The sequence below is a fragment of the Juglans microcarpa x Juglans regia genome, chromosome 4D (genome assembly GCF_004785595.1).
Source record: "Juglans microcarpa x Juglans regia isolate MS1-56 chromosome 4D, Jm3101_v1.0, whole genome shotgun sequence".
Lineage (NCBI taxonomy): Eukaryota > Viridiplantae > Streptophyta > Magnoliopsida > Fagales > Juglandaceae > Juglans > Juglans microcarpa x Juglans regia.
In genome coordinates, this window is record NC_054600.1 from 26,061,326 (window position 1) to 26,081,537 (window position 20,212).

General features: G+C 37.3%; 3 protein-coding genes across 5 annotated transcripts; 2 read left to right on the forward strand and 1 right to left on the reverse strand.

Moving 5' to 3' along the window:
- Positions 1 to 3,103: 3,103 nt before the first annotated feature.
- LOC121259950 (serine/threonine-protein kinase/endoribonuclease IRE1b) lies at positions 3,104 to 8,768 on the forward strand. 2 transcript variants are annotated; one of them, XM_041161784.1, is made up of 7 exons: positions 3,104 to 3,361; positions 3,549 to 3,783; positions 4,027 to 4,969; positions 5,015 to 5,492; positions 7,094 to 7,266; positions 7,549 to 7,795; positions 8,171 to 8,768. In XM_041161784.1, the coding sequence occupies exons 1-7, from the start codon at positions 3,201 to 3,203 to the stop codon at positions 8,619 to 8,621; spliced, it is 2,688 nt and encodes an 895-aa protein (XP_041017718.1). In that variant the 5' UTR covers positions 3,104 to 3,200; the 3' UTR covers positions 8,622 to 8,768. The 2 variants fall into 2 exon arrangements, with proteins under 2 accessions (XP_041017718.1, XP_041017717.1); XM_041161783.1 differs by having other exon boundaries at positions 4,027 to 5,492.
- A 2,648-nt stretch (positions 8,769 to 11,416) lies between these two features.
- LOC121259984 (glucan endo-1,3-beta-D-glucosidase-like) lies at positions 11,417 to 13,358 on the forward strand. Its single transcript, XM_041161826.1, has 2 exons — positions 11,417 to 12,887; positions 13,173 to 13,358. The coding sequence occupies exons 1-2, from the start codon at positions 11,525 to 11,527 to the stop codon at positions 13,202 to 13,204; spliced, it is 1,395 nt and encodes a 464-aa protein (XP_041017760.1). The 5' UTR covers positions 11,417 to 11,524; the 3' UTR covers positions 13,205 to 13,358.
- Positions 13,359 to 14,313: 955 nt separating this feature from the next.
- LOC121259949 (glutamate receptor 3.3-like) lies at positions 14,314 to 19,433 on the reverse strand. Of its 2 annotated transcripts, none has more exons than XM_041161781.1 (7): positions 19,276 to 19,433; positions 18,235 to 18,685; positions 16,769 to 18,111; positions 16,408 to 16,685; positions 15,682 to 15,713; positions 15,194 to 15,597; positions 14,314 to 15,037 (listed from the first exon to the last, which is right to left on the reverse strand). In XM_041161781.1, exons 2-7 carry the CDS (start codon positions 18,494 to 18,496, stop codon positions 14,564 to 14,566), a joined length of 2,793 nt encoding a protein of 930 aa, XP_041017715.1. In that variant the 5' UTR covers positions 18,497 to 18,685; positions 19,276 to 19,433; the 3' UTR covers positions 14,314 to 14,563. The 2 variants fall into 2 exon arrangements, with proteins under 2 accessions (XP_041017715.1, XP_041017716.1); XM_041161782.1 differs by having other exon boundaries at positions 18,235 to 18,624; positions 19,276 to 19,431.
- Positions 19,434 to 20,212: the final 779 nt, after the last annotated feature.

The window sequence follows — 20,212 nt, forward strand, 5'->3', positions numbered from 1 at the left end:
ACTTTGGTCAGGGAAAAAAAGAAATAAAAAAGTACACTTTGAACGAGTTAAAGCAACATGAAGTTAATTTGTATAATATGAATTTACGAAGATAGTTTATTTAATCGAAATGAAGATATACATGTAAGAGAAATGAAGACTAGAGAATACAAAATATAAGCGCAAGGATCGACATTCTTAAAGAATTGGACAATAGAATTAAATTGTGCAATTCTTGTTTCTCTTAGTTTTAAGGAAAAAAAAATTGCATAAATTTAAATTTAAATTTTATTTTTCTTAAATGATTGGTAAATAATGGGTGATACTTAGGTTACCCCTCAAAGCTTAAAAGTGCCTCTAGTATATTTGATTTATTTTTAAATGTTTAACAAAATAATACAAGTTTAGTGCAAAAATAAAAAAAAGGAAAAAAATACAAGTAGTAACTTTTTTAAATTTATGTTATATTTGGATGTTGAGATGATCTCGTATGATCTGAGTTGATATGTGAATAATAGTATTTTATAGATTCTATTGATATGTATTTTAATGTAAATAAGTTGAGATATTTGTTTGAATGTATAAAATAAGTTGAGATGAATTTAATATTTTATGAAAAATTAAAAAAATATTGAGTTCTATAATGTAACACTCCGTATTTTAGTGTATTTTTACTGAAGGAATTATTTTTATGTAATTAAAATAATTTCTCTTATTTTAAATTGGTTGGATTTTTAGTGAGTTTATTTCTATGATTTTTATTTGGTGAAAATTATTTTTATATGCTTTCTTAATATTTATTTATTGTTATGCATTTAAATTACTTTTAATATTTAAATTAATTACCGTGGGATTTAATTATTTCAATTTGACTTTATCATTACGTTTAAATTATTTTATTTAACTTGAGGTTTTGAAATCGTTTCCGTTGGATCATTTTTGTGACCCAAGTTATGAGGATTGGACCTCATTTCTTTTTCCCTCTTTTTCTTTCCTCTCCTTTTCTTTTCCTCCTTTTTTTCTTTTTCTCCTTATTTTCCTTCGGTTTTCTCCTCTCCCGCGCGATCTCTCTCTCTCCTCTCCTCCGCCCGTTTCCAACGTCCCCTCCCAGCGCCGCCGTCCGTCGGCGGTGGTCGACACCGCCCGGTCCTTTGCGTTCCCCTGCCGCCGGCCGTCCTACCCCACCAATATCACCTCCGTTCGTGCCGCCATTAGCCTCCACGAAGCCCCCGAAACCCACGACGCCGCGGCACACTTTCCGCCATTGCGCCGCCGTCGCACCGCCATTGGCCACCATCTTCCTACCACTTCATCCCCGGCCTCTTGGCAACCCATTGGATCCAACCCCAGCTCCGATCCGTCACCGGTGAAGCCCCACCAAGTCCATCTCCGATTTGCACATTTTTGGCCTAAAACCACCCCTTGCGCCGCCACCCACGGCAAACCACCACCACCACTAGCTTCACCGACCTCCCTAGGCCCTACCCTATCAATCTTGGGTCTTCGTTTGTCCTCGTTGAAAAGTTGGTATTTGTGACCCACGGCCACAGTGTATTTTACACTGTGGTGTTGCTCAAACGTCGCCTTTTTCAACTTCGTGATTCTCGAAAAATTATTATATTGCACTGTAAGTATTTCTCCAAAGAACTTTCGTAATTTAAATGTATTTTTGCACTAACCCATTTCACTGTGTTTTTGGCATGCCGGACTGAGTCCGAGGAGTTCGGGGGTCGGATGGATTTGTGATTGGAGTTGTTTGGTTGATTTGATTGAATTGGATATTGGTTGTTGATGGGTTGGTTGGATTTGTTGGTATTGTTCATTGATGGATGTTAGATATTGTGTTGGTACATGTGCATTTCATTATTTCATGCATGATCATGTTTGTAAAAGAAAACTGGATTTTCGTGTATTGCATTCATGTTCATGTGATTTGAAAAGCTATGATTTTATGTGATAATATTTTCGGTGCGTGTGTATCATGACCCCAAGCCGAGATGGGGTATTAACTCGGTGGAGCTCCTCTGGTTACTCGGGAGCGGAATATACTGAGTAACGTCCCTTGGATTGTCGCCGGGCGACAATGGGATCGGACGAGATGGTCTCGTGCCGACTCCGTGGTCCTTCTGCTGGCGGGGACTAGAGGATGTCTGGCCACGTACGCGCTGGGCGCGGAACTGAGCACGGCTGCGAAGCCAGGACGTGCGGATGGTCCATAGGGGAGACCATGGTGCATATGGAAATAATGCATGGTGCATTTGGGATTAATGCACTATTTTCTGGGAAAATAGTGCGAGTTGATTTTTGGGTAAATCATTTTCTGGGAAAATGTTTTACGGATAATTTGGACCAAAATGAGATTTTGGTGTGTGTTGGAAATTTATCATTTTCGGGGAAAATGATGTTTTGTGGAAAATGCATGTTTTCATGTGCATGCATGTTAGTTGAATTCAATGCATTTTATATTACGTTGTTGTTTGGGTTATACTTACCTGCGAGACCATTTTGTGGTATCGCAGATTTTGATGCTGATGAGGAGGAGGAGGGCGAGCCTGAGGAGACGGCTCCGCCTGAGGAGTGATCTGGGATCACTCGTTTGTACATTTAAAACTATTGTAAATTATTTTATGGATGACTGTATAACTGCTATTTAAATCTTTACTGATGTTTGATTGTAACTAAATTCTGGTACTTAGTTGACTATCCGCTGCGTTATTTTATTTGAACACTGTTGCATGTACACACACTGGCACTTCGTTGGGATGTGTGACCGTGTTGTCACCATCCTGGCGTCTCGATCCCTGTGTATTTTTATAGGGGGATTGGGGGCGCCACATATAATATTTAGATGTTAAATTGAGTTGAACTGAGTTAATATGATAAAATATTATTATAATATTATTTTTTAATATTATTATTATTTTAAGATTTAAAAAAATTATAATAATAAATTAAAATGAGTTAAAATGAACGTAATATCCAAACGAAACCTCAATTTTAACGACCAACCACACTCCAAAAAAAAAAAAAATAAATAAATAAATAAAATGCGGCACTTTTGGGGCAAATTAGTATTTTTCATAATCAATTAATCATTAAATTGAGAAGTGAAGCGGATTGTTAATTATCGAGGGTCCACAATATAAACGCACGCCTTCCCGTAAACAATTTCCTGTCCAGTCTCGGAATTAGGAACCCTAATCAATTCGATACAAGATCTTATGTCCAAATTGAGAATCTCAGGAATGAGACGCGCTCTGGTATTTCTTCCGTTATTGGCGGGGATATATTTATCTTCAATTGGCGTTCTCTGCAGCTCGGTCATCACCAGCCCATCTCTCAAGGGTTTCAACGTCCTCAAACCTCTTTTGCCACCCTTGCCGTGAGTACCTGTCATTTTATATAGATTCGTGTTTTACATTCACTCAAGTAGATGCAAAGATCAGGGATTTACATACGAATGCATGGATATGTACTTAATATAGGTCAGAGTATAAAGGGTTTAGGTATGTATATGTGCCTTCTGAGTTTTCCAATTGATGTGTTGGGTGTTTGGTCTTTGATTGTAGCAAACTCGAGGTAGCAATAGTGGCGGATTTGGATGGAACCATATATTGTTTGGACCCTGATTCAAGGAAAATTCTGTGGTCGTTTGCGTCGGGCCGGCCGACTTACTCTTCATATCAGGCATTTCTCGAGGATGAAGATGGTAAAAGTAATGTTTCTGACCCAAACAATGACTTCTACATTGACTGCGACGATGATTGGGCACTCTATCTGCATAGCAAGAGCTTTGGGAAAGTGGTACGCAAATTGCCCTTTCTATGCATGATGTTTCTTGTTTGATGGTGCATAGAAGTTCCCGTTTTGAGTATCGGGGATATGTCAAACTTCTCAGTTGTCATGTTTTCATTTGAAAGATATCATAGAAAATCTTGAATAAGAAGCCCGCCTAGAGGTGCTTTCATTTGCGTGAATGTGAAATTCTTCCTTTTGTTCTGGTGTGATTGAATTAATGATGTACGATCATTTTCTTTTGTATTCCAGAAGCTTGCATTCAGTGCTGAAGAATACGTTAGAAATGCTCCATATGTATCAGAGGATGGAGGAGTCACATTAGGAACAAAGAAAACCACTGTGTTCCTTGTTGATTTCAAGTCCGGAAAAGTAGTTTATACATATAAGTTGAATGAGTCTCCTTCCACATCAGGGGTTCGAGGTGCGGAAGAAAACCCTGTTTTATCGGAAGAAGATGCTGAGGAATTGGTTGAGTCTGGTGCTTTGAACTTGGAAACTGTTGAGCAGCCGCTTTATATTAAGAGGATAGATTATGTATTGCAGCATTATTCTCCACACAATGGCAAAGTTTTGTGGAATTTGGCATTTGCTGAATTTGATGCTGCTTTTCGGTATCCAAAAATTGAGAGTTCTTATGGTGGGATTTCTCCTAAAACAGGGAAAGAGCTTAGTGAAGAGTATGGGGGTGATGTCGATTCGCAAATGCTTTATCAGTTAGCACCAGTTGTCTTTCGAATTCGCGATCATAGATTGACAGAATCTCTTTCTGTATTTGATAGATTAAATGACAATTCTGGAGGTAGACCACTCCCTCTGCCTGCTCCCGGTCACAATTCTCTCTCAAGGGTAATTGACCGATTACAGCTGCCTCCTCACGAAAATGAAGGCACACAAATGCTCACTTTGCCCACTCCTGAAAATAAGAACTCTGTGATCATGGTTGTGCAAGATGGAGATGCCAATGAATCTACTATCTCGAGAAAACCTGCTGAAATTATGTCTAGTTCTCATACGAGTTATATTATTTCCTTTCTTCTGGCTCTTATATCCATTATGGGCTTTGTGTTTTATCAATATGTAGCCTTTGGAGAGCAGCTTAACTCAAATAAGCATGGGGAGGAACTCAAAGTACAAGCAGGGGCTCCCAGAAAAAAGAGAAGTCGGAGATTGGGGAGCAATAAAAAACTTGCCATGAATCAGAAAATGCCAAAAGACATCTCATACATGAATAAGGTTGGAGAGACTAAAGGAGTTGTGCTAACGATTAATGATATTGTAGATGGTCATGTAGAGGGACGTAGGATCGGTAAGTTAGTAGTTTCTAACAAAGAAATTGCTAAGGGAAGCAATGGTACTGTTGTACTTGAGGGAATTTATGATCGTCGTCCAGTAGCTGTTAAACGCCTTGTGCAGACCCATCATGATGTGGCTTCAAAAGAGATTCAGAATCTTATTGCTTCCGACCATCATCCAAATATTGTCCGTTGGTATGGGGTGGAGTATGACCAAGATTTCGTCTACCTCTCTCTGGAGCGTTGTACTTGTAGCTTAAATGATTTGATTTTCTCATGCTCTGAATCTTTTCAAAGTCAAGTAATTATGAAGGATCAGGATTCCAACTTGAATGAGTTTGATGTCCAATTACAGTCGCTGAAGGATATTGAATTGTGGAAGAAGAACGGAAACCCTACACCCCAGTTGCTGAAATTAATGAGGTTAGTTTAATGCCTGCCTTACCTGCCCCTTTTTCTTCTATCAAAGTTTCTGAGCTTTGGAAAATTCTATACACCACACTACCATCCCACTTTCATCCTACTATATAAGATGTGATACATTTATTACCATTGGACGATCTTTTATTGAATGCTTCTTTATCATCCAATAGTGACAAATGTGCCACATTATACATGGTGGGGGTGAGAGTGGGGTGTATAGTATTACTCTAAAATGTTTTAAATTTTCAGTAGTGCTCTTTCAATAAATAGCAACTAAACTCCTAGTAAGCGTGAGTCATCAGCTCGCGTTGACTACATCCCTGCCCTTTAAAAATGAAAAACATCTTATCAAAAAATAAATAGCAACTAAACAGAGTAGGAAATATATACCTTGCTGAAGACGTTATCATTACATATGGTACTTCAAGTTTTTTTCACATGTTTCTACAACGATTGGTGTGCAATATCAGTTCTCTTACCAGTGTGAAGGTTCCAACAATTTTTGCAATGACCCCCTTTTTCCTATTCATGGTTAAAAACCAGGCTCAGAAGAAAATGGTGACAACATTGAACTTTTACGTGATATTCATTGAATTAACTGCCCCATTAACGTTTTCTGATTCATGTATAACCCTGCATTCAACCATCTCAAACATCTAACTTTGAGTTAGATGGCCCCACTTGCTCTATTCCCTTATTATAAATGATGACATGTAGTATTTTTGGTTGTGGTTGAGTGCGATTTGATGAAAGAAATGCTGCTTTTTAACATGTGCAATGAACTCATTGTGGGATCTTATGAAATGTTACTTAGAAATGATGATTAACAAGTCCCTGATGAAAGCAGTCTCAATTTTTCCTCAATTGCTTTACTGACTATGTAGTGGTTTTGCAATAAGCAGTGGCATAACCTGGAGTTTATTCTTTTCTTTGATTTTCTTTCCTTTTTTTTCTTGGTGGAAGGGGAGGGAACTAGAGTGTGATGATAAATTCTTTTTCTTCTGTGTCTTTGCCGTACATGTGAATACAAAAGGTTTATAAAGGCTAAAGTGTCCTATTAAGTCCATAGTGATGCTGATTATGTTTCATGACCATTTTCCTCCTATTAGAGGATTTGGAGGGAAGATTGCCAACTGGGTCTGATATTGGAACGGTGAACTGTTTTAGCAGTTGCTTTTTTTTTTTTAACAAGTATCTGTTTTAGCAGTTGCTGGACTGATTAGTTCTTAAAGAATGTCAACTTGGCTAGTTCTGATCCTGAAAAATTTTGGAGACCCACAAGTGACCGTAGGGAACTGTATAACAAGATCTTGATTTATTTATTTTTAAGGTCACAATCTTACTTTGCTTAAAAGTCAGACTTTTGATTGCGTGGCTTCTGTGGATGTGCTCATTACATGTGAATTGCCTCCAGCTTCACAAGAATATTCCTTTCCAATTATAATTTTCTCCTTGGACACATGAAAACTAAAGCCCCCATTTTTTTTATTTATTATAATTACTTTCCTTATGAAATAAGAGTTGAATAAATTACATGAATTGCTCAGAATCTGAAAAGTAAAGAAACTGCTCAGAATTTGACGCAATTGTGATTTTTGCAGAGATGTGGTTTCTGGGCTTGCCCATTTGCATGAGCTTGGAATTATACATCGAGACCTAAAACCTCAAAATGTTCTTATAATAAAGGAGAGGTCCTTCTGTGCAAAGCTTTCAGATATGGGTATTAGCAAACGCCTTAGTGGGGGCATGTCTTCCTTAACCCAGCATGCTACTGGTAAGAACTTTTAACTAGTTTAACTGGTCAGCACCTGAAACATACATATGCTTGATATGGTTGTTTAGGAATACAATTAGCTGAATGTCACTAGTAAGTGGTGTGAGTTGAGGAAAAATGTGAAGCTTTTGATGATTCTACAAACTTTCAGAATTAGCGTTGTGTCATCAGTGAAGCATTACAACAAGCCTCTCAATTTCCTGTTGTGTTTTCTTCATTTCCTAATGGTGCAGGCTTAGCCTGCTATTGTTGTTGTCTAATTTTCTCTGTTGCTAACAATAGGTTGTGGGAGTTCGGGTTGGCAAGCACCTGAAATACTTCTCCATGGGCGCCAAACACGTGCTGTGGATTTGTTCAGCTTAGGCTGTGTTCTCTTTTTTTGCGTCACAGGGGGTAAACACCCCTATGGTGACAGTATTGAACGTGATGTCAATATTGTGAACAAGCGCAAAGACTTATTCTTGGTGGAGAATATACCAGAAGCTGTCGATCTTTTCTCTCATCTCTTGCATCCCATCCCAGATATGAGGTAAGGCTTTTATCTTCACACTTCCAAATTCAGAAGTTTTAGTGATTCTATCATTAGCCATTAACCTGAGAAATCTAAAGAGCAATGTTATCTGCAGGCCTTCATTTAAGCATTTCACTCTTACACACCCTATCTTTGACCAGTAGGAAATATCTTGTTAGTTTAGTGAACCAATGACTGTGGGATCCTCTGTTTGCATGTTTTGGTGGTGTTCAAGTTCTTGATTTGCTGTCTGTATTATGGATGTAGAAATGGTTGAATACCTACTAGTAGCATAGTTCCGTTTGCTAATCGCGACAATATCATTGATGTCATTGGAACGTGAAATAGGGTATTTCAATCCTCTTATGATGTTGTGGCTGCAATATTTTGCAGGCCAAGGGCTATGGACGTATTGCATCATCCTTTCTTTTGGGATTCTGAGATGCGACTCTCTTTTCTTCGAGATGTTAGTGATCGTGTTGAATTGGAAGACAGGGAGAATGAATCGGAGCTTTTAAATGCATTAGAAAGCACTGCAGCAGCGGCATTGAAAGGGAAATGGGATGAAAAGATGGAAACTGCATTTGTCAATAACATTGGCCGCTACAGGCGATACAAGTATGATAGTGTTCGAGACTTGTTGCGCGTCATAAGGAACAAATTAAATCATTACAGGGAGCTTCCTCAAGAAATTCAGGAAATTTTGGGGCCAGTACCTGAAGGGTTCGACAGTTATTTTTCAAGCCGATTCCCAAGGCTCTTAATTGAGGTTTATAATGTGATGTACATGTACTGTAAAGAGGAGGAATTCTTTCGAAAATATATAAACGAAAATCTAATTTAATTAAGAAATATATATAATGTGTATATAATGACTATTTAATTTAATTGCTACTGCTTCACTGTCAGTTTTTCCTTCTTCATCTGTTGTATTTTTTAGATTTCAACTTTCCACAGTTGTGAATATAAAAATACGATCATATCTCATACAGTTAGGTATGTGAAGTGATTTTGCATATATATATATATATATATATATATATATATATATATATATATATGTTTATGTCTGATTCTGATTTCTCTTTCAAGTTAGCTCCATGCGAAAGCTTCGAAGTCAGTATTCAGTAAGGATGGTCTTGAGGTCAGGGGTTCATTTGTCAATTAGATGTACTATCTTTTCTTATTCTAAATCTTAAAAAGCATTTCTTACACTACTTAATTTTCAAACATCTTGATATTTACCTTTGTAATTTTTCATTGTTTGGGGTCAACTTTTCTTGTTGAAGTTTTAAATGCTGTAGAATCTTTTTGAATTTCGTTCCCTTGATTGCTTAACGGGCGCCGGGTTAAAATCAAAGAAAATAGTGAGAAATTTATTATTTATTAGGGTGGAATGTTATATACAGTTATAGAGTATATAAGTATTGTATAATTATTTTATAAAAGAGTGAAATTTACTATTAAAAAAATATTTATTTTATATAAATTTTGTATTTATTTATTTTTTTTAAATAATTATACGGCGTTTGCATACTTACATCTATAACTATTATTTCTCTTTATTAGATGCTTACGCATGTTACTCTAGTCTTATCGTAAAAGATCTAGCAATTTTAAGGTGAGTAAATTCTACGTACTTTTTGAAAAAAATAGATAAATTTAAAATTTACATGAAAAAAAATCATTTATTTAAAACGATGGATCTTAATTTATTTCAAATAAAGTATACAAGATTTGCAAGTTTTAAAGTTGTATTTGGCATTATTTTAAAAATTAACATTTATATAAATAATTACATAGTATGCAGAAGAACAACACATTCATTTCGTATTTAAGTTCAACCTCTCCATCTGAATTGAGTGGAGATTGTCAAATGATAGCAGTTTGAACCGAAAGGGCAAGTAGTGCAGTAGCTGACAGTGGCATGTGAACTGTAATCCCTTCAAATTTCCAGACATACTTTTGCCTGGTAGGACCCAAAAACCTATTTTTATTTTCAAACCTAGTAAACCTTTCTTTCCATATTTTCAATAATTATGTCTGCATGAAATGAAGGCAGGTATAAAGAAAAGAAAAATATAATGTTATTTTTTTTTTTTTATCTAAAATCTTATCTATCATTTCAAGTTTTAAAATAATTTATACAATTTATTTTATTTGTACCCCAATTATAATAAGATTGGCACCTGTAGTACCTACCCTACCCTACCCTTTGAATGCAAAATAATAAAAAGGGCGTTCATTTTTTTTTTATCTTAAATTTAAAAAAAAATTACTATATATCAATTATTATTTACTGTCACAACCCACACATCAACAATAAAGGTAAAATAATGAATGTGTAGCAAAATACCTTGAGAAGCAGTCAAGAGTCATGCATTTGGAGAGCCTATGTTCTCAAAAAGATTCCTGACAAATATAATGTACCTCCCTTGACTGTTTCTGCTAATCGTTCTACCCTCCCCCTCTCTTTTTGCATGACTCTTTTTTTTAGCTATGAATTTTTGACTTTTTGTGTTATTTTTTTTATAAAATATTTAAAATATAGGTTATTGTAAGTGGATTATAGCTACGAGAACTACATATATATACAGAACAATCTGAAAACGCGCTTTCAGGAACTTTAGGCATTTTTTATTTAATTTTTTGTCCTCTTTTCAGTGATACACATGAATATATAGGCAAGGCAATCATCATCATGATCAGCCGCATCATCATTTACACTGTAAAATTGCCACCTTTAATCTGGACTTTGAATTTTAGTAGTACCGTTCCATTCTCTGACAAACTATACACTACTGTTTCTCCTTTGAAGTCTTTCCCTGTAGGGTCGACCTTTCCCATTTATGCCACATTATTTATTTTATTTTTTCAATTACTGTGACCTCACTGCCAAAGCAGGTCATGTAGGCCTAACCCTCTCTCTCTCTCTCTTATCATTTTGTTTCCTAAAGTATGCCCCAAAAAACAGGGCCAGGAAAATATATAAAAATCAGTAATAAGAAATTGGCATAAAGTGGACGTGGTACATGTTCCGGATACTAGTATGTTTTAATTTAAAGAAAATCTCATACGAGATCATGATTAGAATACAATTAAAGAGAGAGATCATCGGTGCATGGGAGTGAATATAATTCATGTCACATATTTATATATTTGATCCACGTACGTACATATTATTAACATCGATTTAAGACCAATTTACATCCTTAATTCTTTATGTTTTTTTAACTGACATCTACGTACGGATCATTTATAAAATATATCTGTATTAAAATTGACAAAAATCTGTCACCTACGTACCACAATTTTAACCGATAGACTTGAATATTGAATCATATATGGTACAAGACAAAAAAAAAAAAAAAAAAAGTAGTTTGGAAACTAGTACTCCAACATTAAATAATATTGTGAGTAAAAAGGTATATGTAATTTTCACCCTATATTCATTATTCTGTATGAATTCAAGCAAAAACATGTGAGATAAGTGATTTTTTTTTTTTAAAAAAAGATGGTATTATATTTAATCCAAAAAAATAAAATAAAAAAGAATAGTCCAATCGTAAGATTCTTGATCTATATATATATATATATATATATATATATATATATATATAAATATATATATTATGTAGATATGTAATTATCAGAATTGTGTGTCCTAGCTAAGAGGATATATCTCACCTTCCCAAACCAAAATATTCCACACTACTGCCGAGTACTACCACTTGCTCAAACTAAGCCATGGCCGCAGCCCACCTCCAGCTTCCTCTCTTCCTCTTCCTCCTGATCCTTCTCAACCCTTTGCTAACCGTTTATGGTGTCGGTATAAACTACGGTACCCTCGGAAACAACCTCCCCTCACCCAAGAAAGTAGCCCAGCTCCTCCAATCTACCCTCATTGACAAGGTCAAAATCTATGACACCAACCCTGAGATCCTCCAAGCCTTTTCAAACACAGGCATCGACCTCATCGTTGCCGTCGAGAACTACCACGTAGCTAACATCAGCTCCGACGTGTCCACTGCAGACGAGTGGCTCGCCTCCCGTGTCGTGCCCTTCATCCCCGCCACTTCCATCGTCGCCATTTGCGTTGGTAACGAGTACTTAACCACGGACGATGAGAAGCTCGAACCTAAGAAGTTGGTCCAAGCCATGCAGAACGTGCATGCAGTGCTAGTAGCCAGGGGGCTGGACCGCAAAATCAAGGTCACGACCCCACATGGCATGGCTGTTCTTGCTTCTTCGTTTCCTCCCTCAGGTTCTACTTTTGCCCTGAATCTCATGCCAACGATGACCTCCATAGTTGGCTTCCTAGCGGACACGGGTGCACCCTTTCTGGTCAATGCTTACCCATATTTCGCGTACCGGGACAACCCGGGAACGATCAGTTTAGAGTATGCATTGCTGGGAAACGCAACCCACGGCGTCCGTGACCCTAAAGGTTATGTTTACGGAAACATGTTGGATGCACAGATTGATGCTATTAGGTCAGCCATCACTGCTTTAGGGTTTGGAAACCAGACGATTGATATTACGGTATCGGAGTCCGGGTGGCCGTCTAAGGGTGACCACGGCGATATAGCGGCCACACCACAAAATGCAAAGACTTACAACACTAGGTTGATAGAGCGTGCCCAATCTTATAGAGGGACACCCATGAAGCCTAAAGACAAGATTGAGATCTTTGTGTTTGCTTTGTTCAATGAGAACAAAAAAGAAGGGAGTGTGAGTGAGAGAAATTTTGGGATCTTTAATGGGGATGGATCTAAGGTATACGATGTGGACCTGAGCTGCCAGTTTTGTAGCAACGGAGGGACATTTGGGTTTGGTGAGAAAGTTTCCGGTGGAGGAGCCAGAGGTCCATCGGTCTGGTGCATTGCCAAGCCGCATGCCGATGAGAAGGTACTTCAAGCTGTGCTGGATTTTTGCTGTGGGCCTGGTGGTGTGGACTGCAGGGAGATTTATGAGAGTGGAGATTGCTCTGAGCCTAACAAGCTTCTTGCACATGCATCATATGCCATGAACAATTATTATCAGATGCATGGAAGGAACTACTGGAACTGTGACTTCAAGGGCACTGGGCTTGTTACCTTCAGTGATCCAAGTAAGTACATGATCAGATCGATCGAGCTACATTTTCTTTTTATGATGATCACTTTTTTTTTTCTATTTTTAGTTAGTTCCACCACAAGATTTTTGATCGTTGATCCAACCCAGATCCGACATTAGTAATATATTTCTGCTTCTTGCAGTTCTACTAATTTCTTATGCTATGCCATTATAGATGAATAAACAAAGCATCTTTCTTTCTGATTTTCATTTAAATATGATTTCTGATTAAATATGTAGTACTGACTGTCTTTCGGTTTGTTTTATTGTCACTGGTTAGGTTATGGAACATGCCGGTATCCTCAACAGTGATTCAAAGACCAAGGAAAGACAGAGGTGTTAATTATGTGGTTGACAGCTTTTGTTATTGTTTAATTGCTGGTACTATCGGTTAAAGTAAGATGTCAAATATGTTATATGATCATCAGCAGGAATATTGATTGGATTTGGCTTGATTTAGAGATCACTACGTACCAAACTTCAAAAGAATCGGACTACGCTTTGATCTTGTGGGGGATTTTGAATATTTGGTTTGGTTTGTGTGTCAAAACAAAAAAAAAAAACAAAAGAATGGAGTACTGCTATTCAATCAAAAAAAGAGTCTTTTCATTGGGAGAAGAGAAAGATGGATGCATGCACATGGTTAAAGTTGAGGAAAAACGTCTCCCCAATCAAAGGCTTTTATGTTTGAAAAAGATGTCGCTCTTTTAACGGAGTGGAATCTGTTCGTTCTTGTTCACATCTACAAGCTGTCTAGGCCTGTTCTTAAACAAACGGTCGGTCTGCCTATTTAGAAGTTAACAAAACGGGATGGATGTCTCATTTTTCCCAATCGAAACGCGCGCGAAGAAAGCCAGCTGACTCCAACACACACAATATAACGTCCTAAACTCAATGAAAAAAACGTACATTCCCCTAATGTAGTAAGGGAAAGCTTCCAGCCGGATGGGTATCAAACTCATTTTTGCACCAGCCAATAGATGAATGACACATAGGCATTCTAGGAAAAATTATCATGAACTCACGTGCATGCAAGACCAGCTCTTTTCTTCTGAAATCTTCCTCCCTCCGAATCGTTCTCCCTCCCTCCCCCATCTCTGCACATCGTTTTGCTTCTCAGAAAAATCTTATTCTACATATTAATTCCATCAAAGGCTCGAAGCGTTTCACGAGCAGTACTGATCACTCCTCGTGAGAAGTTCAGCAGTCTCCAAATTTTACGGTAATACCTTATTTTTTTAAGAACAAACACAGTTATATTAGGTCTCATTTTTACTGCAACATATATATATATATTTATATATATATATTGGGCATGCATGCATGGAAGTGTGTATCTTTTTTATTTTCTCAATGTGTGCGTGTATAGCTAACCATAGACATTATAATAATGTAACGGATCTTTAGACCAGATCAAGTACTGACAGTCGGAAATCTGAAGTGTATTTCGAAATCAGCTTTACATTGGCATATCGAAATCCCTTGAACCAAAATCGTGGCACGCAAAATGCAGCAGCTTCCAGCTAGCACATGATTATATATTCCTATAAAGTAAAGCACCCTTTTTGGTGCTAGAAAAAAAAAAGAAGTTATACAGCCACATGATCATAAACAATTATAATAATCTAGTCACTCTCATGTAATGAAAAACAATATTGTCAATCCCTCGAGCTAGCTATTAATGTTGGTCCCAGAAGCCATTTCTGTTTGCCTCCTGAGATTGCCAGTTCCCAGCTCAGTGCCCTTATCATTGGCGGAGACTGATCTTTCCACTTTCCTTCTTTTACTTACACTATTTGAGGGGTCTTCCTTCTCGTCCATCAACGATAACAATCTCCGGACACGCCTAGAGACCGACTTACTTGAACCAGCTGAAATAGAATCAGAGGGAGCAGTTTGGCATAACTGCTGTATTATCTGCAAGAAATAGATTAATAGAGCAAAGAAACAAGCTATCCCACAAATAAGAAAGAGGCCCCAGAAGCTTTTAAGCTGAAGCTGGTCTGATTCAATTTCAGTAGTCTCTAAACTGCAAGGGCTTCGCATCAGCCACTTATCATGGATACGCTGGAGATCACCATTCTCAGACAGTTGTAGAATTGCAGTTGACATGTCAATTGCTAAGGGAGAGTCCCGTGGAAATGCCTGTTACAAGAAAGACAAGTAAATAACATTTTTCAGTGACCATATAAAGGGAGTGTTTTGCAGCCCTTTCTGATTTCTTCAACATATCTCTTACTATTTTAATTGAAAATTTATCGAACTTTTCATTAAAAATGCTTCTGCAGAACAGATACTCACAAAACCCCAGCCGCTTTTCGTGAACTCTTGACCTACAACCCTGAATTTGCACTGGCTAGAGAGAAATAGTTCTACATAAGGACGTTCATCAACAATTGCTGCAACACCACCTTTCTTAGGACCTTGCAAAAGGGCTGAAGCATATTCTTCAGGTGATCCAAGGGCAACAAGCCTAGATTTGGCTATGCCAAGTTCCTCCAAATAATGTTCTGCAAAGGAACCCACTTGGTATCCAATTGGCTCACCACTCTTCTTCAAGCTTTCAAGCCCTTTAATAGGAGAAGACAGCTGCTGCACTGTGAGGATTGATGTCAGACTAGCTGTATAGCTTGAGTTGATAATCAAAACCACAAAAAGCCAAATGATTAGCACCACTCGACCAAGGGTGCTCACAGTGTTTTCTCCTGCAAAAGGGATAGAGAGAAATTATACAATAAAAACACTGCACTAAGTTTATGAAAGGAATCAAGGACCTGACTTCTCCTTACTATGGGCGAAAAACAGGGTTGAGAGGCTAAACCTGAAAGTTTAGTAAACAAGAGACTGATCAGAAAAAAATATTTAGATTACAATGATGTTCTATGTGTTTAGAAGGTGACTAATCTAAAACATTCTATAAAATTGTGTGGCATAAGTTAGAGGACCCTTAATACACCTCAATGGTATTAAGAGAGAGAGATTAGCAATTTAGCTGTACAGCAGAAGGCAGGGTAAAGAAAAGGAATCCACTAAACCCCACTTCCCAACATCCAAGACACCTACATGAAATTCCATTATACTGGAGCCTTTTATATGTATCAGAAATCGAAAGTTCTCAGTCTAATGAACAATTCAGCTTCCCCAGATCTCTACATCTTCAGAAAACAGACCAATTTTTCACAATATACATGGCCAGACAAGGTGAATGCATCTAGTAAGGTGAATGCACAATAAGTGTATGCAGAATGTGGCCACCCAGACCATCCGCCCAATTGATGTCTTATGTCTACATATTATCTAGCAGATATGCCGAATAGATGTCGTTATGGTGTTGCGCAACATTAAAATAATATTTATGACCAACTATTCCCTCCAATATACCGCTATTAAGAGCTGTGCTCTCCTAATTAATAAGTATTTTTATGTACATACGCAATTATGCATGTACGTATATATAATAATATATACATTTATTATATGGACATCTAATTAATATAGCACTGAAAATAACTCACCATAGAATGGTTATAAGTTGTTTTCTAGGAGGGCCCCTGAATTCATCATTTATTCTATGCTCCAGAATCCACACAACAATGCCAATGAAAAGGAAGAAACAAGCAGTGACAAGCCACATATTTCGACCAAATGGCCGCAGGAAAGCCCAAGCACCAGTGTTCATTTTTTTGAATGGGGCGACAACAAGAAGTCCAGATGAAGCAAATGGCTGTGTAAAATCCACAATCTTTGTCCGATTTGTGACAATTGTAATGTCACCAACAGCAGCATCAAAATCCTGCAACGGGGAAATGAGATTCAGCCAGCGAAAGAAAAAAAAAAAAAGTTTATATAATTTCAGATTTGTAACATCATACTCACACCAGTTGTGATCAAATTTACAAGCTTTGTGTAGCTTGGGTTTTCATGGCCATCTCCAAAAGAGATAAATCGATATGGAACAGCATATGGTAACAAGTTTACAGCAGCTATAAATACATCTATGCAAAAACCCTTGAAGATATCAGTCCCTCGCACTTTTGATACAAACTCCCGGTAACTAGCTCGATTAGGTACACCAATTCTCAGTTGCTTCCCATTATTAGGGAAAACCCACCCACGGGGCTTCAATGATGTCTCTCCTGGCCAGATAACACTGTATAGTTGCTGGTTTGCAATTGAACGATTAGGAGGCCTTGCATAGAGCATCTCAGGAGTCACAACTGATAAGCCAGAATAGTTTGACCAGTAACCAATCCTTCGAAAACCAGATCCTACCACATTTATGATGTCATATGCAGGAAGAATAAGAGACCTATCTGTGTTAAACTTAATAGGACCTGTCAAACCAACAAGGTTACTCTGCAAGATGCTCTGCAATAGAAGAGCTCCATCATCAAAAATGCTCATTGCTTCAAGGTGGAGATTATCACTTCCCATAGACTGCAACCTAGAATCATTAGAAAATGAAATAACTCCTCCCTGGTTAAAAAATGCATCAATAGCATGAGCAACCAGCCAAACTGAATCATAAGCATAAAGCCCATACGAATGCAACCCCAAAGAACCACCAGTTAACTTTCTCCACCTAGAGAAGAAGGCTTTTTTTCTATCTGAATCTGCTGTATGTTGGCGCAAGACAAGAACTCCTTGCATTGAGTCCATGGTGTCTGATGAAAGGGGAGCGGCAGAATCTAGAACAGATGAGAGCCAGTCTGTAGCTATCCATACATAACCATTTCCCATCATTTCAAGATATTGTGCTACAGAGAAAACCATGAATCCTGCGTCACGATTTACATGCAGAACAATAATCCGAGATTCCATTAGTGCAACCTTGATCAGAAGATCCATAATGTCACCCCGATTAACTCCAGACGCAGGGCTAATTCCAGCCTTGTAGGAGATTTTACAGCGCCTCTCCGCTAGTTTATCATCTAATGCTGACACCCCACTCCGTCCGTAGTCATCATCAATGAAAATGGCAATTACGTCCTTCCAGCCATAATAATTAACAACCTCGGCTACTGCTGTCATTTGGTACAAATCGCTCTGTGTTGTTCTGACGAAAAAGGGGAACTGAAGGGAAGAAAGAGTGGGATCTGTGGCGCCAAATGATAATAGAGGAACTCGGAGTTCATTTGTAACGTGGGATATAATATGGGCAACTACAGAAGATTGCGGGCCTATGATGGCCACTATATCAGTCTCCATAAATTGCAAAGCTGTAATTCAAACATAATAGTCAGGACATCTGATTAGGATTATTAGATTATTCTCAGAATTGAATACGTGCCTATAATAAAAATAGAAAAAAATAAAGCAAGAAACTTGGTAAGATAAAGTACCTTCTACCATGCCCAAAAACCCACTGCAATTGGAATTTTGCATGGTTACAACAAGTTTTGTGCCATGGAGAATGCTGGAATTAGAGTTGACATCTTTCACAGCTTCCTCTATGGCAATCTTGGCGACTCTTCCAATGGTAGAGTCAAATGTAAAAATAGCTCCAATATTCACAATAGCTGGTCTTGAAGAAACATTCTTACTAAAACTAGATGGGAGCCCGGAATAGATAAACAGTGACAAAATCAACCAAATAAGATTCATTTTGATCAAGCACAATAATTTTCTTCACCTGCCCAAAGATCGATCTTAAGCAGAATTTCCGCCACAGAGTTTGTGCAGAATTGAGAACAAAGAATCACCCATCAGAGCTCAAAATAATTGATTCCCATCTGAGAAAGAAAACATATGTGTGCAGAACCATATTATAGACCCAGAGACCAAGCCTCAGTCCTGACAGAATATAGTCAGAATATAGTAAAACAAACAAAACTTAGCTAGCTAATTCAACATTGATGCTTAACTGGATTTTCCGGGAGTCAGCAAGGGGAAAACGATGTTCAATTCTTTTTAAATATAATATCTATCCTCATTAGGGACCCAAAGGGCCAAAACACCTCAACTCAACTAGGCGCAACACTGATACATGGTTAGGTGGCAAAGGCTTTTCATTTAGCTTCCATCTGAAAATCAGAACCAAACTGACCCATATACTTCAGAAATTCCCGTTCCTTCAGTTTCATCACCAATCAATACAACGATAAAAAAAAAAAAAAAAAAAAAAAAAGAAGCCCATCAACAACAACAACAACAAAAACAACAAGAAGAAGCAATAAAAGAAAGCTAGCATCTTATTATTTAAATAAAATAAAATAAAAAGAATCGGATTCTCTTCCTCGAACCAAAGCCTAAAACTAATAAATTACTGGAAAAAGAAAAAAAAATTACCCATTGAGCCAAGTACCATAAGGCATAATCCCCAGAAAAATAAAAGGAAGAAGAACGATAGAGGTGAAAATAAAGACCCAGATAAACAATCTTACCCGAGAAGGATAAATGGAGGACCAATCACCAATCTCACCCTCTGCAAAGAAATATGAGTTATGTTCGGATTAACGACAAGAGAGTGTATTAAAGCACTGGTAAGAGTAAAAGGAGAAAGCGGCCAGAAGGACAAACAGATATCGAGCTTCACGTGGGAAAAAAGAAGAGCTAGGAATTTACTCGGAAAAGAGACGCACGCTGCCATCATACCATGGTTGGCAACTTGGCATGACAACAACAGTGTTGGGCCGAGAGATGGCCGCCGTTCGTAAGATTCGTGATTCGAGGATTTCCACTGTTTCAGCGATTCTTTGATAGCGTGCACTGCACGTGAGAATATAGTAGCACTTGCTAAAGCACCCGCCGTCTTCAAATTTTGTAAGAATCACCCTCCGAATTGTTCTGCCACTCATTTTCTTTGATGGTTCTTTATTTTGGAAACCATTTTTCATTATATTTTAATCTTTGACCATTTATTTTTATTATCTTTATAAATGATTATCCCTGTATTATAGATTTTTAAAAAACACAATGATATATGTTATGGGTATAAAATATCTTATGGGTAATTTATTTATTTTAGTGAATATTAGTGAAGTTTTAAGCACCATTTGAATACATAAACGGTTTTATCTCATCTTATCATTACAAATTTTTTAAATTTTTACATAAAATATAATAAAAAATTCAATTTGTTCATATATCAAAACAATAATAATATTAAAAAATAATATTCTAACAATATTTTATTTAACTTTTAATTTTTATCTAAAACTATCTCATCTCATCTCACTATCCAAACGACCGTTAGATTGGACAATTGAGATCTTTAAATTTGGAGTTTGAAGTATTGGCAGGTGGTATCATGTTTTTTTTTTCTCAACAAGTTAAGCATTGTATAGATAAACTAAACGATTACAAGGATACAAAATTTAG

Excerpts from the sequence above, each read along its gene's own strand:
- LOC121259950 (XM_041161783.1), top strand. The coding sequence starts at position 3,201 with ATGTCCAAATTGAGAATCTCAGGAATGAGACGCGCTCTGGTATTTCTT. Across the intron at positions 3,362-3,548 it reads CCTCTTTTGCCACCCTTGCC|CAAACTCGAGGTAGCAATAG; the intron begins GTGAGTACCTGT and ends CTTTGATTGTAG. Across the intron at positions 7,796-8,170 it reads CATCCCATCCCAGATATGAG|GCCAAGGGCTATGGACGTAT; the intron begins GTAAGGCTTTTA and ends AATATTTTGCAG.
- LOC121259984 (XM_041161826.1), top strand. The coding sequence starts at position 11,525 with ATGGCCGCAGCCCACCTCCAGCTTCCTCTCTTCCTCTTCCTCCTGATC. Across the intron at positions 12,888-13,172 it reads TGTTACCTTCAGTGATCCAA|GTTATGGAACATGCCGGTAT; the intron begins GTAAGTACATGA and ends GTCACTGGTTAG.
- LOC121259949 (XM_041161781.1), bottom strand. The coding sequence starts at position 18,496 with ATGAATCTTATTTGGTTGATTTTGTCACTGTTTATCTATTCCGGGCTC. Across the intron at positions 15,714-16,407 it reads CAACTTATAACCATTCTATG|GTTTAGCCTCTCAACCCTGT; the intron begins GTGAGTTATTTT and ends CTAAACTTTCAG. Across the intron at positions 15,038-15,193 it reads CGAAAAGCGGCTGGGGTTTT|GCATTTCCACGGGACTCTCC; the intron begins GTGAGTATCTGT and ends TTCTTGTAACAG.